The sequence below is a fragment of the Heteronotia binoei genome, chromosome 10, assembly GCF_032191835.1.
Source record: "Heteronotia binoei isolate CCM8104 ecotype False Entrance Well chromosome 10, APGP_CSIRO_Hbin_v1, whole genome shotgun sequence".
Taxonomy (NCBI): Eukaryota; Metazoa; Chordata; class Lepidosauria; order Squamata; family Gekkonidae; genus Heteronotia; species Heteronotia binoei.
In genome coordinates, this window is record NC_083232.1 from 676,559 (window position 1) to 697,471 (window position 20,913).

The 20,913-nt window shown below is 60.1% G+C and overlaps 2 protein-coding genes across 4 annotated transcripts in view; one reads left to right on the forward strand and one right to left on the reverse strand.

Annotated features, from left to right (window-relative positions):
• Nucleotides 1-13,521, forward strand: part of NOS3 (nitric oxide synthase 3) — a 31,870-nt gene extending 18,349 nt beyond the window's left edge. The window contains exons 15-26 of the mRNA XM_060247880.1: nt 551-667; nt 2,486-2,660; nt 3,877-4,009; nt 4,324-4,402; nt 5,347-5,534; nt 6,292-6,461; nt 7,530-7,740; nt 7,911-7,998; nt 11,615-11,736; nt 11,809-11,957; nt 12,769-12,963; nt 13,335-13,521. Of these exons, the coding sequence (XP_060103863.1) occupies nt 551-667; nt 2,486-2,660; nt 3,877-4,009; nt 4,324-4,402; nt 5,347-5,534; nt 6,292-6,461; nt 7,530-7,740; nt 7,911-7,998; nt 11,615-11,736; nt 11,809-11,957; nt 12,769-12,963; nt 13,335-13,460 (1,753 nt within the window). The 3' untranslated portion in view covers nt 13,461-13,521. The remainder of the gene's footprint in view (nt 1-550; nt 668-2,485; nt 2,661-3,876; nt 4,010-4,323; nt 4,403-5,346; nt 5,535-6,291; nt 6,462-7,529; nt 7,741-7,910; nt 7,999-11,614; nt 11,737-11,808; nt 11,958-12,768; nt 12,964-13,334) is intronic.
• Nucleotides 1-20,913, reverse strand: part of LOC132578050 (arf-GAP with GTPase, ANK repeat and PH domain-containing protein 3-like) — a 403,463-nt gene that overhangs the window by 368,687 nt on the left and 13,863 nt on the right. For all 3 annotated transcript variants that reach the window (XM_060247877.1, XM_060247876.1, XM_060247878.1), the window contains exons 7-11: nt 18,585-18,738; nt 18,318-18,497; nt 17,381-17,629; nt 17,092-17,297; nt 16,621-16,723 (exon numbers count right to left, since the gene is read on the reverse strand). In XM_060247877.1, coding sequence (XP_060103860.1) covers nt 16,621-16,723; nt 17,092-17,297; nt 17,381-17,629; nt 18,318-18,497; nt 18,585-18,738 — 892 coding nt within the window. The remainder of the gene's footprint in view (nt 1-16,620; nt 16,724-17,091; nt 17,298-17,380; nt 17,630-18,317; nt 18,498-18,584; nt 18,739-20,913) is intronic.

Consider the following 20,913-nt stretch of genomic DNA (forward strand, 5'->3'; position numbering starts at 1 on the left):
AGTGGAGAAATTGGTGAAATGAACCTGACTGCAGGAAATTTAAGTGTCTCTGGAGAAAAGAGGTAGAAATATTTGAGAGTGAAATCTACAAAGGCTATAAGGATATAAAGAAAGAACTGAGATCAATATTGGGGAACTAGAGCTCCCCCCCACCCACCCCCGATATCCAGAGGATCTGGACTTGACCTGCCATGTTGTCCTAAGTGGAGCTGCAGCCTTCTGAGCTCACTGGTGCCAGTGGGACTAAAAGGGTGTAAATGTGCTTGGGATGGCTCTGCTTACCAGTCATTTCTGGGGGGGAGGGGCAGTGTGAAGGAGGGGGCAGAAAGCAGGAAGGACTCGGGAGGTGGTGATGAAGAAGAAGAAGGGATCCCCAGAGAAACCAGACATCTTGGGATGAAAGTGAAACCCCAGGGAGTGTGACCAGGCATGCCGGCTGGATTGTTCAGAACCCCACCAAAGATTAGGAGAAGGGCCTGTCTGGGGAGCAGCCTGGGCTTTCCTGGCCTGGGGAGGCAGCCCCATCTCTCTCTCTCTCCCCCCCCCCCAGGAGCTACAAGATGCGCTTCAACAGCGTCTCCCACTCAGACCAGCTGGTGACCGCCTGGAGGAGAAAGCGCAAGAAGTCCAGCAACACGGAGAGCGCAGGGGCCCTGGGCACCCTTCGGTAGGGCAGCTGGGGGGGGGGGCAAACTGTTGTCTTCACATGGTGCATGGGGACCAGAGTGCCTCTGGTCATGCACAGAGGATCTCTGCCTTGCAGAGGCTACAAAACAGGCCCTGATCCACCACAGGTCCGGGGGAGGCGGTGCCTTAGCAATGACTGTGTTGTAGCTGAACAGCATAGAATGGAAGACATGGCTCTCCTCTCTTCTTGAAAACTGGCCATAGAAAGAGCTTCTGCTTGACCCTGCCCCCCCCATAGGGCGTTCCCTGCCAGCTGCCCCCAAGTGACCTCTGGAGGGTGGGGGACAAGGAAAGCAGGGAAACCCCTCCCAAGATTATGTGGGTCCTGTGTGGGGGGGTCTCAGCCCAGAGTTGCTTTCCTGCCCTCCCTTCTGAAGTCCCCAGCCCCACCCCAGCCATCAGCATGGAGCTCCCTCCCTCCTGCCTGCCCCCCTCCCAGCCACAGCCCCTCCCCAGGCGTTTATCTAGTGGCAAAAGACCAACAGTGGAGTGTGGAAGATGGGGAGGTGGGAGAGAGCCAGCCCCTTGGTGTGCAGAGCGGGAGCGGGGGGGGGGGGGGGGAGGTGTCAGGGAAGGGATCTCCTGTGGCGGAGGGGGGCGGGCTTCCAGCCAGGCCTCTTCTGGCTCGGCAGGCTCTTCCATTGCAATTAAACCCTGCCTGGTCCAGAAGTGACCGCCTTGGCTTCCGATCCAGGGCCTGCTGTCTGGGAAGAGTCAGAAGTGCCTTGCTGGTTGGCCCTTGGTGGGGCGGGGGGGAGACTGGCTGCCCCCCACGTGTGAGACAGGCTGCTGGACAAGGTGGGCTCTCCCTGGTTGAACCCAGGCCCCACTGGGCCCTCTGCGGTGCCAGCAGCCTTCCAGGGCAGTGTCTCACCTGGGTCTCCCCAAAGGGCACCTGCTGCTGCTGGCCTTGGCACCCGGCCTCTCTGCCCTCCCGCCCGGCTTGTCTTCTCCTGCTGCCTCCTGGAAGCCTCCAGCCCTGAATGGTGGGGAAAGAAGCCATCTGGCACTACTGCGCTCTCCAGACAGGCGCGCTCCATTTGTCTTTATCAAGGGGCTTCATCCCAGAGTTAGCCGGAGAGGAGAGAGACGTTGCAGCTAAATATAGCGGTGCTGCCCAGACAGGCGCTCTGGAGAGGTGCCCCCCTCCCTCCCCAGGTGGAGCAGAGCCTGTTGTGCTTCTCCCAGAGGTGGCGGCAAGCAGGAGCTGCAGGCGGGGGAGGGCAGGTGTGGAAAAGGAAGGGGAAGGGCCCACTGAGTGGGGGGAGGCCTGTGGAGATTCAGTCTGGGCCAGGAGTTGCTGCATTTTAGTGGGGGTTGCAGTTGTCTTTTGGGGTTGTTTCCTGGCAAGAGCACCTTTGAAAAGACCAAGAAATGAGCTGGCCTCACATTAAAGAAGAGACCTCCTCAATATTCATGTGTGAGCCAGCCAGAGCAGACTCTGATCCCAGCATACGTGAGTCTCCCTCCCTTTTATCCGCACAACGTCCTTGCGAGGTAGATCTGGGTGGGGGTTGGTCTGAAGCAGCAGAACAAAGCTGGAGTCTGGGGTGGGGGTGGGGGGGAGGCACCTTGAAGACCAACCAAGTTTCATTCAGGGTCTCACACAAAAGACTCAGCCTTTGCTCTTGGGAGGTAGGTGGGGCTGACAGCAAGGAGGGGCTGGTGCCCCAGGGAGTTCCGTGGCAGCGGGGGAGGGGGTGCCCAGATCTGGCTCTGCGGTGAGCCCCCCCCCCCCCCAGCCAGCCAGCACAGACCCACAGGAGCCGCCCCCCACTTCCCTTGCCTGCCTTTCCAGGTTCTCTGTCTTTGGACTGGGCTCCCGGGCCTACCCGCACTTCTGTGCCTTCGCCCACGCAGTGGACACGCGCCTGGAGGAGCTGGGAGGCGAGCGGATCCTGCCCATGGGCGAGGGGGATGAGCTGTGTGCCCAAGAGGAGTCCTTCCGCACCTGGGCCAAAAGCGTCTTCAAGGTGGGGGACCGGGGGGGGGTAGCCCTCTGCAGCGAGGGCTGGCCTGTCTCAGGGGCCCCATCGGATGAAGGGACCACAAACCAGCCCTGCGTAGCAGCATGTTTTCTTGGTGGGTGGGGCCCTGGCTCAGCGGCAGAGCACTTGCTGGGCACCCAGAAGGTCCCTGGTTCAATCCCCGTCATTTACAAAAGACTTTCACTTGAGCTGCTAGCCTCAGTTGACCCACCGGTCTGATGGAGGAGAAGGCAGCTTCCCCTCTGTTGGGTTTGAAAGACCCCCGAAGGACATCCATGGGTCAGAAGCTATGGGGGGGGGGGGTTTCCTCCTCAGGGGCTGGCCTCAGAGCCTTCGATGCTCCCCTGGAGAACAGCCCTCCTGCCCAGCCTTAACCTGAGCTCATCAGAGGTTGGCAACCAAGCAGGGTCGGTACTTGGTGAAGAGTGTCTCCCCACCCCGGAGGTCCAGGGCTGCCCTGGCAACCTCCCCAGCCCCTCTTCCCTCCTTGAGTCTTGACTGGGGGTCCCAACTGGGCCATCCGGGGGGGGGGGGGCAACAGCTTTGCCAGGGGGGGTGCTGTCTCTGCCCCCTGGTGGCTTCTCCCCCCCCCCCCGATTCTGCCCTGGGGTGCCCCCCACCCCCAGCACGGTATGGCTGGCAAGCAGTGCTCTCTTGGGGCCTGTGGCTGCCCTGAGCCCCCGTGGGCATCTGCCAGAGCGGCAGCAGGGGCGGGGGGGGGGGGGGTGCAGGTGGCACCTTCCCTTGCCTAGCTGGGCATCTGGCAGCGGCCTGAGGGGGCTGCAGGTCGAACGGACATCTTGGAGCCAGTGTGGGGGGCTGCTGCCACCTGGTGGCCAAAGGTTCACATTGCTTGCTAAGGAGGAAGTGGGGGGGACTGCCCCAGTCCCGCGGTCTCTCACACTGAGAATGAGGCTAGAAGTGAGGGGGCTTTCGCACCCCCCCTCCCCAGAGCCTGAACATATCACAGGCAGGGCTGGCCCGAGGCAAGCCTGACTTCTGGCACGCACCCCCCCCACCCCCCACACTGATGCTGTCACCAAGTCACATGGGGGTGCCGTTTGGCACCCCCAGAAGGCCAGCGCCCTAGGCAGTTGCCTAGTGAGAGAGCTGGCCCTTCCACCAGGGCTTCCTGCCCCTCTTCAGGCGTGCTGGTCCCCCTGCTCCCCCCCCACCTTCTGCCTGATTCCTTTCCCTGCAGGCTGCATGCAACACCTTTTGCGTGGGGGACAATGTGGAGGCAGCCGCCAAGGAGGTCTTCACCACCCGCTGCAGCTGGAAGCACCACCGATACCGCTTGTCTGTCCACGAAAGCCCCCCGGACCTGCTGGCAGGTATGTGCAGGAGTGGCCTTCTGCTGTGGGGGCCACTGGCCTCACCTGGCACCTGGGACCCTGCTCAGCGGCTGCAAGCTGCTGCCTCCAGGAGGCCTTCTCAGCCGGAGACCGTGAGTGGGGAGGCAGGTGAACTCCCTTGAAAGCCCTGGTTTCCAATGTGGGTCGCTCTGTGCACGGAGAAAAGGCCTGTTGGTGAGCTGTGGCGCCAGGGGCCTGCCCTTCTCTGCCCATGGATCTCTTCCCCCATTGCGGCGAGGAACGCAGAATCTGAGAGGCCCCTCTGAACAGGCTCTCTGGACCCCTCCCTGCAGGTCTGTCACACATCCACAAGCGCAAGGTGGTGCCCTGCCGCGTCCTCTCTGTCCAGAACCTGCAGAGCCCGGAATCCAGGTGAGAGCCCTTGAGGAAGCCCTGGCCTCCCTGCAGACCAGAGCAGCGGAGGAGTCTGGCCCTTGCTCCGCTCTTGGCCCGGCAGCCGTGGGGGTCTTGAGCTGAGCCTGCCCTCGATAGGCTGGAGGGCCCCAGCCCTCAGGTGCCAAGATGCTCTGGCTTCCCCCCCAGTCAGGGGGCGTGGGGCCCTCCTCCCTCCCACCGACTGAGGAAAGGGCAGAGTGAGAGGCCTTCAGCTTGCTGGGCCTTGCTGCCAGGTGAAGCCCCAGCTGAGTGCCAGGTTGGTGGGGGGGGGGGTGCTTGGCCTGCTGCCCTCTGTCCCTCAGGCTTTCAGGGCAGGACCCAGGAGCTGGGCACGGAGGAGAGGGGCAGCCAGACCCAGAGCCAAGTGTGGCGGCGTAGAGGCCCCAAAGAGAGAGAGAGGTGGAATGCCCAGGTGTAAGACTGGGGCTCCAGAAGTGGATGGTGGTCCTTTTGCAGCGGGGATGCAGAAAGAGAAGGACCTCCCCCCCCACCACACACACACAAGCTGACTTCTCTAAAACCCTCCTAGCTCTTTGGGGAGTTCGTTGAGGTGGGCGTGGCTGAGCTGGCGAGAGAAGAGGAGGTGGGAGGGCATGTGGGATGAAAGATGCACACGGGCAGGGGTCGCAGTGGGGGGCTGCGGGAGAAGCCCGAGGGGGTCTGCGGAAGTGAGGTCTCCCCCACTGCTCATGAATCTGGAGATCATGGCTTCTTCTAGAGCCAGGGAGGCAACTGTGGGGCTTCCTCCCCTGGGTGGGGTGTGGGGCTGGCCTGGCCTGTGTAGCTTGGCCCCCTTCTCCTCCTGGGAGAAGTAAGCGGAGCTTTGCAGGCCAGGACAAAAGGGGGCGCTGGTGCGTGGATGTGGGGCAGGGGGGGTGAGTTCCGTCTTGCCCCTGACAGCTCTCCTGCTCCCCAAATAGCCGCTGCACCATCCTTGTCAAGTTGCTCACAGGAGACCAGCCGGAGCTGCAGTACCAGCCGGGCGACCATGTGGGCATCTTCCCTGCCAACTGTCCCATGTTGGTGGAAGGGCTCCTGGAGCGCGTGGAGGACCCGCCCCCTGCCAATGAGACGGTCGCCGTGGAGACCTTGGAGAGGGAAGCCAATGGTGGGTGCTGGGACGGAGGGGACCTGCTGCTCTGGTTGAGGGAGGGCCATCCTCCGCAGAGTGGAAGCATTCTGAGCCCCTGGGCTCCCCAGGCCTACCCCCCCTCCTTTCCTGGCACTCTGCTTGCCCCACGGGATGGAGAGAGATGCGGGAGGGGGGCTGCTGATGCCTAGAGGGGCTGGGCTCGGGCCAAGGGAGCCAGAGAGTTTGTGTCCCTCCTGGTGTGTGTGTGAGCGGGGGTGGGGGTGTTCCCCTTGAGCGGAGGATTCAGCAGCAGCGAAGTGTTTGTGAGTTTCCTGCCTTGTGCAGGGGGCTGGACTAGATGACCCTAGAGGTCCCTTCCAACTCTAGGATTCTTTGGAATGGCCTCAAGGTGGCTTCAGCAGGTGCCTGCGGAGGAGAGCACAGCACGGGGGAGCCCTGGGAGCTGGGGCTGGGGGGAAGGGCAAGTGGAAATTTCCATTCCAGGCTGGGGCTGCTGAGCAAAAGAGCCCTCGATGACTGGGCAAGCTGGGAAGAAGTTGGTCTCGGGGTTCAAGCAGGCAGGGGGGTGGGGTTCTGTCTGGGCACTCCAGCACAGCAGGGGACACCCCACTGTGCAGCCAGAGGGGGCAGATCTGCCAGAAGCAAATGGAGCCCGGGCAGGGCATCCGTCGGAGGTGAGTCCTGCAGAGGGACCTGGGCAATCCCCTTCCCCCCAGCCCCCCTGTCTCCTGGCCGACCAACACTGAAGTCCCTCTGCTCCTCCTCTCTCCAGGCCCCAGGCACTTGTGGGTCCCCGAGGGCCGCCTGCCCCCCTGCACGCTGCAGCAGGCCCTCACCTTCTTCCTGGACATCAGCACCCCGCCCAGCCCCCAGCTGCTCCAGCTCCTGGCCACCCTGGCCGAAGACCCCGCCCACCAGAGGCAGCTGCAGCAGCTCAGCCAGGTAGGGGCAGGGAGGGCCTGGGCCTGGGAGGAGGGTCCTGGGGGGAGATGTTGAAGGGGGCTGAGAGCTGATGAAGTGGAGGCAGGGGTGTAGCCAGCCCATTTTGAGGGGGGGGGGGCACTGGGAAATCCTGTGGGGCAGGGAGCCAGGGGAAAGGGGGGGTGGGAGAAATAAGAGATTTGGATGCTGCCAAGAGAAGGGCTCCCCCACCTGCAGCCAGCAGAAGAGAAAGAGGACACATCGTTGGGGGCGGAAGGCTGCCGACTGCTCCACCCGCCCCCCCCCCCCATGGTTCTACTGGCTTCCTTAGCTACAGCAGTTGGGGAAGGAGGGGATGTCTGGCTCTGGCTCTCTCGCTCTTTTAGATTTTGCAATTTTGTCTTATTCTCCGTTTTTAAAAACCTGTTTATTTTTTGGCCTGGAAAAAAAGATGAGACTGAAGTTTCTCTTGACTTTGTCTGGGGTCATTTTGGAAACCCTGCGTGCATCTTCCATTTAAAAAATATTGTGTTTGAATTTTTCTGCAGGGAGTGGCACTCATCTGTTGGGGGGGGGCATTGTCCCCAGTGCACCCCCCCCCCCGTGGCTCTGGGTGTGAATGGAGGACCAGACAGCTGGCCAGAGAGACCCTCCAGCCCCCCTGGGCTCTGTGCTGTGTCTCTTCTTCCCACGAAGGGGGTGGGGGTGGGGGAGCTGCAGTTGTCTCCCCAGAAAGAGCATGGAGGAGAGGAGGAGGAGGACAGCCACTCTGGGCCCCCACTGGAGAGAAATCATGTCAGAAACCAAGAGAGTGAGAGAGAGATTCTGCACTGATGCCCCATCTCTGGGACCGTCCTCCTCCCCTTGGACCGGGCTCAGTGGAGCCTCTCCGCTCCCCTTGGGACAGGCCTGTGGTCTGCTGGCTCTTTGGGTGGCGGGTGTGGATTCAGGGAAGGTGCTGGACTGCTTGGCTTTATTGTCCATCACCTCAGAGGCCCCAGGGAGAGGCAGAAAAGCAACACTGCACAAGAATGAAGCCGTGGCCCTCCGGGTGCACCATCCAGTGACGCGCTCCCCCCCCCCCTGCAGGATTCTCAGCTATACGAGGAGTGGAAGTGGTTCCAGTGTCCCACGATGGTGGAGCTCCTGGAGGCCTTCCCCTCAGTCACCCTGCCAGCCTCGCTGCTCCTCACCCAGCTGCCCCTGCTGCAGCCGCGCTACTACTCCATCAGCTCCTCGCCAGGGGCCCACCCTGGGCAGCTCCACCTCACCGTCGCAGTGCTCAGCTACCGCAGCCAAGGTGGCGGGCAGGGCGGGGCGGGGGAAGGGGCTGTCGGGCACAGGCAGGCTTGCAGAAAAATTGTGGCAGGGCGGGGAAGGGAAGGGCAGGAGGCAGACCTGGCAAGGCCCTCGGCAGAGCCCCCCCCCGCCCTGTCTTCTCACCTCGCTTGTCCCCCCTCTCTCCCACAGACGGGAAGGGCCCCCTGCACCATGGTGTCTGCTCGACGTGGCTTTCCCAGCTGGCACCGGGGGAGATGGTGCCCGTTTTTGTCCGAGGGTAAGGACCCTGTGAATTGGAGGCTGGGCTGCCACCAAGGGAAGAGGGGCAGGGAGCCCTCAGTCTCTGCAATCAGGCAGCAGCTGGGGCGGGGGGGGAGAGATGTGAACTGAAGGGGAGGGACCTGTGAATTTCCTGCATTGCACAGGGGGTTGGACTAGATGAACCCGGGGTGTCCCTTCCAACTCTAGGATTCTATGATCCCAGCAGGAATTGGCTGTCTAGGAGAGACTTCAGCTCCCAGCATGCACTGTTCTCATCCTGGAAACTACAATTACCAGCATGCTTCTGTGCCACAGCGGGTACAGTCCCACTGGCATTAACTTCCTGGCACTTTTAGTGCCGCAGTGATGTTCCCTCCCCAGACTGCCTTCTGCAGGCCCCACTCCCGAATCCACAGGAATCCCCCTGCTAGAGTTGGCAGCCTTTGCTCACACACAAGGTGTCCCCCGAGCCTGCCGGCCTGCCAGAGAGGCAAATGCACCTGCTGACAGACCAGCAGGACAGATGAGGGGGGAGGGTAGAGGCAAGCCACCGGATCCCCAGGCCCCCCCCAGTGCCAGCCTGACCCAGCTGCCCTGCAAGTGAAAGCGAGAGAGGCGCTGCCTGCTGGCCTGAGCTGGCTCCGGGAACTGAGGCGGGGGATAGAGGCCCAGGCCCAAGCAGCAGCTGGGGTGGTCTGCAGGGGGAGGGAGAGGAGCAAGTCTTCTCCCCCATAAAGCCCCAGCAGCCACCCACACAGACAGATGCCCAAGGGAACCACAATGAGGAGGGCTTGGACCCCACCTGGAAAACACCTTCCATTGTAGCTGAAACCAGCGGCTCTGGAATGACCTGAGGGGTGTGAATGGGCCGGTCACGTGTACAAGGGAGGGGTGTTTTCCACAGAGGGGGAACATGCAGGTGAGGCTTTGACCCCTAAACTTCCCACTCTTCCACTTGCAGCTGCTGGAATGGCCTTGGCTCAGCCAGAGCTCTCATAGGAGTTGTCCTTGAAAGGGCAGCTGCTGGGAGAGCTCTCTCAGCCCTACCAAACCCAAACAAGCCTCCTGCAAACAAAATGACTGATAGACCAGGCAGGCCTCTGCTGAGTGGCTGGCCAGACTCACTCCAGGGCATCCCCAGGCGGCAGGTGGGGCTTCTTTGACTCCGGTGTTGCCAGGATAGATTCTGGCTTGGCATGCTGCATTTATGGCTTGTTGCTTAGCTGGGCAGTGAGGAAAACAGTTGCCGTGAAGATGTCTCCAAGGAGCTGGAATGTGGGTCACGGGTGGTGCGAAAACAGTGGGAGGAACGGGGCTGCAATGAGCACTGCACCATGAGCTCTGTCATCTCTAGAAGGGAAGCGCTGCTTTCTGGGAAGCGTAGTCACAGCAGGGGAAGTGCCAACCTCTGGGCAGGGCTTGGAGATCTCACTGAACTTCAGTTGATCTTCATATTAGAGGGATCAGCTCCTCTGAAGTAAAGGGTGGGCGCTCTGGCATTATGCCACACTGAGGGCCTTCCCGTCCACAAACCCCACCAAGTCTCCAGGAATTTCCCAACCTGGAGTTGGCAAGCCTATCAACATGGCAGCAGGGTGCTACTGCCTGTGCCCCCTGGTTCGGGTCTCCTGCTTTGCTCTTCCGAGCCAGCTGGCTGGGCAGCAAGAACGGGCACACTGCACAAGGCCCCGTCCGGTGAGAAGCTGAGGTTGTCTGCCCTGGCCTTCCTCTGCAGTCTCCCTGGGTGGTCTCCCCTCCGAGTACAGCAGGCCCCCTCCCCTTCCCTCCAGGGCACACAATGCCCTCCCCCCCCCCACAAAGGAACAGACTCCCTCCCAAGCTGCGCTGCCCATTGCCTTCACTCCTGGAGCAAACCTCCTCTCTCCGTAGTCACGGCTGCCCCCCACAAACCTGAAGGCGGGTCTCCTGCCAGGCAGTTCTCGGGATCTGCTTGCCACTGAAAGGCTCCGCCCAGTTGCTGTCTCTCCCACTTGGCTTATACTAGTTACTGCTGGGACAATTGATGGCACTTTTGCATTGTTAAGCTCTCGCACGCACGGGATGACCCACTGCCCACCCTGTTTGCCACTCTTTGGATAGTAAGACTGCAGCGGTGCAGTGTGCCTTGCAGTGACCCAAGTACCCACCGGGCCTAGCTGCCGAGATTTGGGGGTTTTGGCCCCTGTGTGACAGTGTTGGACTTGGATGGGTCATTGGCCTGATCCAACATGGCTTCTCTGATGTTCTTATAATCAGGCTGCAGGAATTCAAACTCTTAACAAGGAGAACAGGCTAGCAGGGGTAGGGATCAGTGGCTCTCCAGACGCTTTTTGCCTACAACTCCCATCAGCCCTAGCCATTGGCCATGCTGGCTGGGGCTGATGGGAGTTGTAGGCAAAACACATCTGGGGAGCCACTGTTCCCTACCCCTGGTGGAGGATCTTGACGTTAGTTGCTAGGAAATCCTGAGCTTGCAGCACCGAGATTTCTGTTCCTTCACTTTTCAGACCGGGGACTTCTCCCCACTGTTCCCTGGCATGTGGCCAAGATGGAGTCCTGATGTGAAGGTTTTGACTTCCATGGCTAAAGCCGCCTTCCTTGTGGCCTCGGAATTTAGAATTCCCCCTCAGAGAGTCCGGCCCGCTCTGGGTCAGCCCTGATTTCCCTGCATCAAGAGGAAGAATATTCTGCAGCTGTTTTTGCCTTTCCCAGCCTTTGAGGGTGCAGCTGAGATGTTAGAGGGGGGAGCTTTTGTTCCGCTCTGGCCAAGGCTGTTTGCATAACTTGGGAGAGAACCCGCCCATCTCCTGTTGCCAACTAGGAGCTTGCAGGGGGGCCCCGTTGACAGAACTACTGGGGTGAATGGGGGGCCTTTTTTGTGCAGCATTCGTGAAACAGAGTGGGTTTTATTTTGGTCGGGTGAGCCGGAGCAGCCTCATTCAAGCTCTGTCTGGAGGCATAACGCCAGGCCAGGGGCCTCCTCCAGTGCCCTTGAGGCAGCCTCCACCCCATCTCTTGTTGCTGGGAGCCCAGGCAGTAGGCATGGGCACTGGTGCTGGTTGCTTCTGAGCCCCAAGGCTGCCCCCCCCCACAACCTTCAGCAATGCTCCTGAGACCTCAGCCTCGCTGGACTGGAGGGTTTGCCTTTTGCACCTTGGGGGCCGAACTTCTGTGCTCCTTTTCCTCCCTTAGCGTTGGTTGAAAAGCCTCCAAAGAGCTTGGGACACCTTGCAGCCAGCACCCCCTTTTCTTCCCTTCTTGGATCTCCCTTGTAAAAGGAGCGCCAAAGTTCAGCAATCCGCCCCCCCCCCCATGAAGGTGCTGTTGTAGGGGGCTTCTATTAACAGCAACATTCGACCACCCTGGGCCCCACTGACAGTCCTTACACGACCCCCCCCCCCCGCATGGGCTGTGAGGCCAGGCCTTTCTCCAAAGAGATGTGGGTTTTGCGCTGGGGACGAGGGCTGGCAGCCAGGTGGGAGATGGGGGTCTGCTGTCCAGGGGACTGGCCTAGCTGGGCTTGGGAGGGGGAAAGCAAAGTTCTTTGGACAATGCCAGATTGGGGGGCACCTGCAGGGGAAATGCCCAGCTGATCTTTGACCAGTGAGCCTCTCTGTTTGCCCCACCCCCAGGGCCCCCAACTTCCACTTGCCAGAAGACCCCTCAGCCCACTGCATATTAGTGGGGCCCGGAACTGGCATTGCCCCCTTCCGCAGCTTCTGGCACCACCGGCTGCACATCCTGGAGTCTCAAGGTAGGACAGAGACCTGGCGGGGGGAGGCAGGCGCTGTGGGCCAGGAGCTGCTAAGCCCCGTTGTCCTTGCAGGCCTCCTCCTGAGCGAGATGACCCTGGTCTTTGGCTGCCGCTGCTCCCGCTTCGACCAGCTCTACGAGGAGGAGATCCAGGAGGCCCAGCGGAGGGGGGCCATCAGCCAGGTGCTCACAGCCTTCTCCCGGGATCCAGAACATCCCAAGGTGGGGCGGAAGGAGCCTTTGCGCTCTCGCTGGGGGCCTGGACCCTCAGCTTTGGGGGGGAGGCCAGGAGCAGGGTCTGCACAACCGGGGTGCTCCATTGGCCACCTGCAGCTTCATCCACCTGGCTGGAGGGCCACAGGCTGTCCAAGCAGGGAGAGGGTCAGAACACAGCTGGCCAGCCAGCACTACCAAGAGGGGGGTGGGGGCAGCTCCCAGGGGGCACCAGTAGCTCTCACTCCTCCACTCCCCACCCCCAGCTCCCTCTGGCTGCTTCCTCCCCTTCTACAGCATGCTTGCGGCACCTGAGCAACTGCAGACAATGCACTGGGGTTTGGGGGGGGGGGGGGTTGACCACCACCACCACCCCCGCCAAATTCAATTTGGAGGATTTCCCACATTTCTCTGCAAATCCAGGGTATCCCTCAATTCTGAAGACAGCCCCCTTCTCTGGACATTCTAGCAATTTACGGGGGGTGGAGTGGAGGAAGTCCAGCATAGATCTAGGACACTGGTGTTCCCAGTTAGGCCTCTCACAGTGCTGGCAAAGGGGGGGGGGTCCCTCTGAGTCCTCATAGCCCCTCCCCTTCCCCACGCTGCATGGCCTGCTGTCTTCCTGGTCCTTCACGATCCCCGTGTGAACGTCTCTCCTGCAAACTCCCTAACTGGCAGGCAGAGGCAAGTGCTCCCTCCCCTACCCCCGGGTGGGTGTGGACAGGTGACAGTCGCCCAGTAAGAGGCACTCTGCGCACGTTCAGCTCCGGACAGATTGTGGGGTAGACCAGCACCTGCTCCTCTTCTCCCCCACCCCCAGACCTACGTGCAGGACTTGCTGAGGATGCAGCTGGCAGGCCGCGTCTGGGAGGTGCTGTGCCGGCGAGGCGGCCACATGTACATTTGTGGTGATGTCACCATGGCCACGGGGGTCCTGCAGACGGTCCAGCAGATCTTGGCCACGGAAGGGAACATGTCACTGACAGAGGCTGGAGACCTCCTCAGCCAGCTTCGGGTAAGCGGCCCCCGCAGCCCAGATCAGAGCAGGTGGGGAGGACCCGCATTGCCCAGAGTGGGAGAAGAAGTCCTGGCAGGAGGGGCTGACAGATGGCACAGTCTGGCCACGAGGGGGGGAGGAAGGGCATCAGGGCTGCCAGCACGGGTAGGTAGTCGGGGGCTGCCAGCCAGCTTTGCGGGCTTCCGGGAGAAGGGGAGGGGTTCTCTTCCTTCATGTGAAGGAAAGCCCACTTGGTGGGGGGAGGGTGCAGGTCTCCCACCCAATTTCTCCTCCGTCGCAGGGCAAGAGGCTTCTCTCCCCCTGGGCCAGCTGCGCTAAGAGGCTGTCAGGGGGAAGCCAGACTGTCCCCTTTGCCCCCTCTGTCCTAGGACCAGAATCACTACCACGAGGACCTCTTTGGCCTGACCTTCCGTGCCCAGGAGGTGGCCTCCCGCATCCGCAGCCAGTCCTTCTCTGTGCACATGCAGAAGACCGCGCTGGGCACTGATCCGTGAGCTCCTGTTTCCTACAGCCCACACTGCAGCCTGCCTCTCAATAAAATATTTTGCATATCCACAGAGCACAAGATTATGCTGTTGGGGGCTGAGGGCCTTCTGGCTGGCCCTCCAAGGCTGGCGGGTGGGAGAACTTTGGGGTGAAGCGGGTGGAGGTGGGGCCGGCAGGCAAGGGGGGAGCTGGAGCCATCTTGGAGCGCACGCCTTTGGAGGGAGGGAGGGAGGGGGCAGCATGACAGCCATCACCTGCCCCCAAAAGTGCTGGCAGAGGGGCAGAATTCCACAGTCAGCTGTGCTCCCCCAAGTAGCCGCTGGCAGGGGCCTGGCTGGGCCTGCAGACTGACCCACAGAGGAGCCAAAGGGGCCTGCGGGGGGGGGGCACTTTCCAGGGGCTGAGGGAGATGCCCAGCCTGGGCTCCTTCTGGGGTCTGCCTTGCCCCCCCACCCCTAGGAATGCAAAGGGGGAAGCCACAGAGCTGCACCCAACTCGCACTGACCCTGCCCCCTCCCCCTCCCCCACAACAGGGCCCCCAGCCTGCTCAAGCGCCAGCACGGGAGTCCTCCCCAGAGGGGTCTTGCAGCTGGCCAGACTGCCACCCCCAGGGGAGCAGCTGGGCCACTGCTTTTGCCTCCTCCCTGCCCCCCCAAGGCCAAACGATCCAGGAGATCCGCTCTTCAACAGCCCCCTCCAAACACAGGCTGCGAGACCCCACCATTAGCCACACCTGTAAACATTTATTGTCCCAGAAGAGTTCCTGGGGTGGGGGCACCACAACACGCAGGGCCCCGCCCCGGGTGGCATCGGCAGCTCTGCGTAGGGGAGCACAAAGGGGAGGGGCAAAGCGAGGGATCCTGGCGCACCTCTCCCCTCCCCTCCCCTCAGCCATTTTGCAGGGGCCACAGGGAACCCTATAAATACAAGTAGCACCGTGAAGCCTAGTCTGGCCCGAGGAGGAGGAGGCCACGCACCCAAAGCGAGGAGGGGGCCCTGCTCCTGGCCACACCCACAACCGAGGCCGGGACAGCTGCAGCCCACTCTGGAGGGGGGTGGCATCGCCCTGCTGCACCACCACATGTCGCCCTGTTCCTGAGGCGGACGGGACGGTCCTGCTAAGGCAGTGCTGGCAGCTTCTGAGTGCCCGGAAATCTGGGGAGGCAAAAGGCAACGGAGTGAGGGGACAGGGCAGGGAGGGGCAGGGGGTGCTTGTGGCAGGGACCTCCCAACCCCACAGAAGGCCGAAGGCAAGGACAGCAGGACAGCCCAGCTGGATCCGGGCCACAGAGCAGCTAGCCAGTCCCTTTGGAGCTCCAACAAGAGGGTACAGAGGGCAAGGCCTTCCCCTGAGGCTGGCTCCAAGAGGAAGAGGTGGGTCTGGCCCACCTGGAGGTGGGAGAGGGGCTCCTGAGCACCATGTGTAAGGGAAGGGCAATCTCTCAGGGGGGAAGGGAGTGGCACAGCTCTTCCGTTTCCGACCAAGCAGCAGCCCCAGGGCCCCCCATTTTTCTCCTCCAAACAGAATCAGAGATCAACCCTGCCCAGTGGAGGGAGGGCAGAGCAAACAAAGGCGACCAAGCCTTGGTGAATTTCAGAGGCTGCAGACGGACGTGGAGAACGACGAGACCATCCTAAGCAGAGCTACACCCTTCGGAGAGTCTGCCGATGTCCGGGAGCTGAGAAGCCCTGCTCCGGCTGGGCTGCAGGGGAGGGGCACTTACACTGAGAGGCAGGGAAGGAGCCCGCGGGGGCTGCTAGCGTTTCTCCCTCTCCTGCTGCTGCGCCTGAGAGGCCTCGTTGGCTGCTGGCTCCTCCTCCCAGCCCCCGAGAGGCAGATCCTGGCTGCTGGGCCCACACGAAGAAGGCCTTGCAGGAGCTGCAGGCAACAGGAGGTTGGGGGAAGGGGGCCGGGAGAGAAAGAAAAGATGATCAGCAAGACATAGGGGCATCCCAAGTTTCTGGTTAGGTGTGTGACAGCAGACTCCATTGTGGTGCTGCCCCCATCCTTTATGCCTTTCTGGGAGGGACCCAGCCTAGGAACACAGAGGCCTGCCAGAGAAGAAGGGGGGGCAGGGGAGAGAAGCACACCCTCCTAGGACTCCCTCCGTGTTCAGTGGGAAAGTTGAGAAAGTCTGAGAAGAACTGCAATTCCTATGTATTTTCTCCCTTTTGAAAGCAATGGAACGCTTTTCAAAATCTATAGCACGAAGGAATCTGAGAAAACACTGCAAAAATAACCCCTTCCATTTGCTTTCCATTTGGAAGCAGCGAAATGCATTCAGGCAGCGCAGGGGGCAACCTACTGGTTCGGTATTGGACGTATTTGCGGAGGCACTGACACTTTTAAATTCCATTGCTACAATTATTTATGCCAACTAAGCTGATTCATAAATGGTTATGTTGTTACAAGCATAAAGCAGGTTTGTGAGGACATTCCCTCCCTCCCTCCCTCCCCAAAAGTCTTTCTCGGGGGCTTCAGAGTGTGCAGGGGCTGCAGGTCTCCCACCCAGGCTGAGTGCCAGAAGGTGCCCAGGGCAAGGCAGGCCACCGACAGACACCCTGGGAAAGCAGCAGCCTATGAGAGCCAAAAGGACCAGAAAGACCTTGTCTGAAGGGTTGCAGGCACTCCTGCAAATGTGCCCACTCCAGCCTGGCAGCCGGAACGGTGGCTCAGATGGCCTTTGGGGCACTCTGGCACCAGCCCCTCCAGCCTGCCGAACTCAGGCCTTTTGTCCCTCAAGGATCTGCCCTGAGCTGGGGGGGGGGGGGGCTCTCCTCCATTTGGTCCAAGCTGCCTCGGGCTGTCGCCTCCAGAGCACCCCGAGTGCTTGACCTGAGCACATCTCCCCTCCACCCAGGGCCCACCACCACTGACTCGTGGGCCAGGGCTTCAGCCAGAGGCTGGAATCTGGGGAGGGAAAAGCTGCCTCCTCCCACCCTCCCTCCCTCGTGCTGACCTGTTTGTGCTGAAGTCTGGAAAGGAGCTGGGCTGGGGGCAAGGGGGGGCGGCGGCGGCTGTTGCTGCTGTTGCTGGTGAAGCTGAACAAGAGCAACACGGAGAAGGCATGAGACCCACAATGCCCATGGCCCCCCACCACTACGGCGGGCTCTAGAAGAGGCCAAGGCCCCAACTGACACCCCCCCAGCTGCCCCCTAACCACTCACCTCATGCATGTAAATGGCATGCAGGCTCATCTCAGCGGAGGCAAACTCAGACAGCACAACAGAGCGGGTCAGGGGGGCCTGGCGGGACTCTGGGGGGGCCACACTGCAGGGCAAAGAGGAAACATGGCCGGCTGCCCCCTGCACAACCCCTGCGTCTCGCGCCCACCCCCCACCCCCCAGAGAAGGGAAGAGAAGCAGGGCCACAATGGGCTTCAGGACACCTCCTCACCACACAGCCCCACAGGCAGCCGCAGGATCCGAGGTGTCACACAGGGGAAGGAGAGAGAGAGAAAGAGAGCGTGCTCAGGAGCAGTGATGCCTCCCTGCCTCCAGCCTGCAGCAGGGTCAGGACCAAGGTCAGCCCTGGTGCATCAGGCAGTCGGCTGCGTGTTTGGGGCAGATGCGCCCCCAGGATGACCTCTCCTCTCCTCTCCCCTGGCTCCCTGCCCTCCAGAGCACGTGCCGCCATACCTGTCCCCGAGGAGAGTGCTGTCGCTGCGATAGATGGAGTTCTCGCCCAGAGGAGGGTAGCTGCGCCGCGGCAGCTGGGAGCAGGACAGCGATGCCAAGATGCTGGCAGCTGCGCTGGCTGTGCCCCCTGAACGGGCCGGGAGGTGCCGCTCTGCCTGCGAGGCCAGGATGGGATGGGCCAGAACGCTGGCCAGGAGGGCATCCGGCTGCAGAGACAGGGGCAGGCTGAGCAGAGAAGCAAGGGGCCTCCCCAAGCTCTGCTCCCCCTCTTGGTAGCACTCGCGCTCACCATGCTGCTGGGCCCCTCGTCCGAGAGCAGGGAGGTGCTGAACGGGGCCTCAGCCAGCAGCCGCTGGGCGGGAGGGGCGTGGGCCGCGTCCTGCTGCACTTTCTCCTTGAGGTGCCCAATGAAGAGGGAGCTCTCCGGCGGAGGCTGCCAGCGCGGGTTGGTGATGGCAAAGTGGACAAGCGACAGCTCTGTCTTGCCGTTCTCCGCCTGCTGGTACACCGAGGCCTCGGTCCGGCCCTGCGACAACCACTGGCAAGAGGAGGGAAGGGAAGAAGAGGAAGAAGATACTGGATTTATATCCCGCCCTCCCCTCCAAAGAGTCTCAGAATCTCCTTAATCCTCCTCCCCCACAACAGACACCCTGTGAGGTGGGTGGGGCTGAGAGGACTCTCCCAGCAGCTGCCCTTTCAAGGACAACCTCTGCCAGAGCTCTGGCTGACCCAAGGCCATTCCAGTAGCTGCAAGTGGGGAGTGGAGAATCAAACCTGGTTCTCCCAGATAAGAGTCCGCGCACTTCATCACTACACCAAACTGGCTCTCCAGAGGGCTGCGTTTCCAATGGCCCTGGGGGCTCCCCGCCCAAAGGCCAGCTCCCACAAGGAAGGACCCCAAAGCCTCAACACAGGGAGGGGCAGCCATGCACCCCCCTCTCCTTGGCGGGGGGGGAGAATGGTGGACAGCCCCAAGAGACCACGCAGTAAGCTCACTGCCTGGCCTGGAGTGGGCGGCCCTCAGCCCCGTTTCCCCAACCCAAAGCTGCATTTTCTGTACTCGAGTTGAAGAGAGGAATCGCCAGCTCAGCCCCTCCAGAAGAATCTCCTCCCCCATGTTGGGCGGGGGGGGGGGCTGCCTACCCAGAAGGCACCACAGGTGCAGGCAGCCTCCAGGACCCCTCCTCCCAGCACCTGGGTCTCCTACGCTGCCAGCCCCCCCTCACCTGCGGGTTGCCATGGTTACGGATGTCAAGCTGGGCGAAGGAGCAGATGTCCCCCACGCCCACCACCTCGACAGAGAAGTGGCGGAAGAAGTCGATGATGTCCAGGGCTTTGGCTCGTAAGGCGAAGATGAGGAGGAAGGGCGTCACGATGGGGCTCAGCAGCTCCTCCAGGATGAAGACCTGGGGCCAGAGGAGCTCCTCAGAGGCTGCCAGAGGGCCCCCCCTCCCCGCCGGCCTCCCCTCCCCTCCCCCCCCGCCCCTGCTCACAGCCTTGTACTGGAAGAGCTGGGCCATCTCTTCCCGCGTCTCTGACTTGTGGGCGTTGCCTTGCCAGTGGTCGGGGATGTAGTGGATGTGTGCCAAGACGCACTGCAGGAGCTGCTCTGGACACCACACCAGGTGCTCATCCGGGATAAAGGACCTGCAAAAGCCAGAGATCCTCAGCCTCCGGGAAGGGAAGGGGGGCACAGGCTGTGACACCACAAGGGAGAAGGAAGAGGAGGAGCCAGAAACTGCCTGGCACCACCAGGGGCCCAACCCTGGGAAGTCACTCCAGTCTCACCCTCTGAGGCTCACTGGTGACCGTCGCAGGTGCGCAGCCAAGCTGGTCTGAAGCAGCAGAACAACACCTGAGTCCAGGCAGGCACCTTCGAGACCAACCAAGCTTCTGCCCAGAATAAAACTTAGCTGGTCTTAATGGTGCCACTGGACTCAAACCTTGTTCTGGTGACAGTCTGCACGGGACCACGCTGACAGGACTTCACGAGGGCTCAAGCCTTTCTTTGCCCACCTGAAATCGTAAAGGCTCAGACTAGTTCATATGCTGGAAATAATGGATGCACCTCATTCCATCCTGGGGAGGAGAACTGCACAGGCCAGAAAGATAAACAGAACTAATTTGGACTGGGTTTGAAATTTGGAATGGATTGCAGCAGCATGGCTGGTGAAGGAGAAGAGGCAGTGACGTGCAAAGTCTGCGGCATGTTCGTATTCTTTCCTGAGGGTAACAGCAAATACACTTGCAGCAAGTGTAAGCTGGTAGCCCTACTGGAGGAGAAGATGCAGTGACTTGAAGCACACTTGTCCACACTCTAGTTTATAAGGATTTAATGGAAAGAACACATTAAGTGCTCGAGAGGGCAAAAGGAGGAGGTGGAAAAGGTACCTCAGCGAGTGGAAGGAGGGCACATAGGAAAAGATAACCCTAGAAGCAGGACAATCAGGAGACATTCTCAACTTCTGTTGCTAAGCAATCGGTTCCAGGATCTCCCTGCAGATACTGATTCTGGACCACTGGTACAAGGGCGACTTCCCCAGTCTCCACAAAGCTTGAAGGAAATTTCACAGGCCCCTGTGGATGAGGACTCGAGCTTCTGCTCCCCAATATAGGAGGCGCAGAGGAGCAGAGACTACAGCATGCCAACCGGATTTGCCATCTCAAGAGGTCTGCTGTCTACCGAGTGCACACATCCAGGACATGACTGAAAGGGTAGGAAGCCCACAGATTAAATATCCTTTCTTGCTGATCCATGTGGGAGCAAAAGATACTGCCCGGCACAGCCCAGAATGTATTAAAAGAGACTATGTGGCTCTAGATAAGAAGGTGAAGGACCTGGAAACGCAGGTTGTATTTTCATCCGTTCTTCCTGTCAAAGGCCAGGCTTACGAAGGAAAAGAAGAATACAGCAAATAAATAGATCACAGTAGGCAGCCATGTTGGTCTGAAGCAGTAGACAAGTGCACCTTTAAGACCAATTAAGTTTTATTTAGAATGTAAACATACGAAAGCTGACATTCAAAATAAAACTTGTTGGTCTTAAAGGTGCACTTGTCTACTGCTTTGTTCTACAGGAAATAAATGACAGGCTATGTAGATTGTATAATCAGGAAAGGGCTGGATTTTTGGACCATGGCTTATGCTTTCAAGACGGTTGGCGCCTCAAGAGGGTAGGAAAAAATGTGGTTGGTAAGATCCTTTCAAACCTAATAAGAGGGCTTTAACCTAAACTGCATGGGGGAGCACGACAAAAATGCAAAGTCTTGTATGATCCCAATAACCAAGGATAAGAAGGCTACAATTTTGCAGGGAATGGCACATAAACTAGGTAACATTAACTCGTGGGTAAGTAAAGAGACAAAAACCTCAGGGAACATAAAACATGGATTCTGATGTCTCTACAATAATGCACAGAGTATGGGAAACAAGCAGGAAGAACTGGAAGTCCTAATACAGGAAGGGGACTATGACCTAATAGGCATTACAGAAAGCTGGTGGGATAACACAACTGGAATATTAGGATCGAGGGATACAAATTTAAAAGGGGCAGACAAATGAGGAAGGGCAGAGGAGTTACACTGTATGTAAAGGAGGCATATAATTGTGAGGAAATACATGACTGAGCGTGGAAGTTCAGTTGAGAGTCTCTGGGTAAAAATAAAAGGTGTAAGAAACAACAGTGATATTATGGCTGGGGTCTGCTATAGACCACCAAGCCAGGCAGAGGACTTGGATGAGATGCTCCTACAACAGATTGCAAAGTTCTCCAAGAGAAGGGACACAGTGGTCATAAGAGATCTCAGTTACCTAGACATCTGT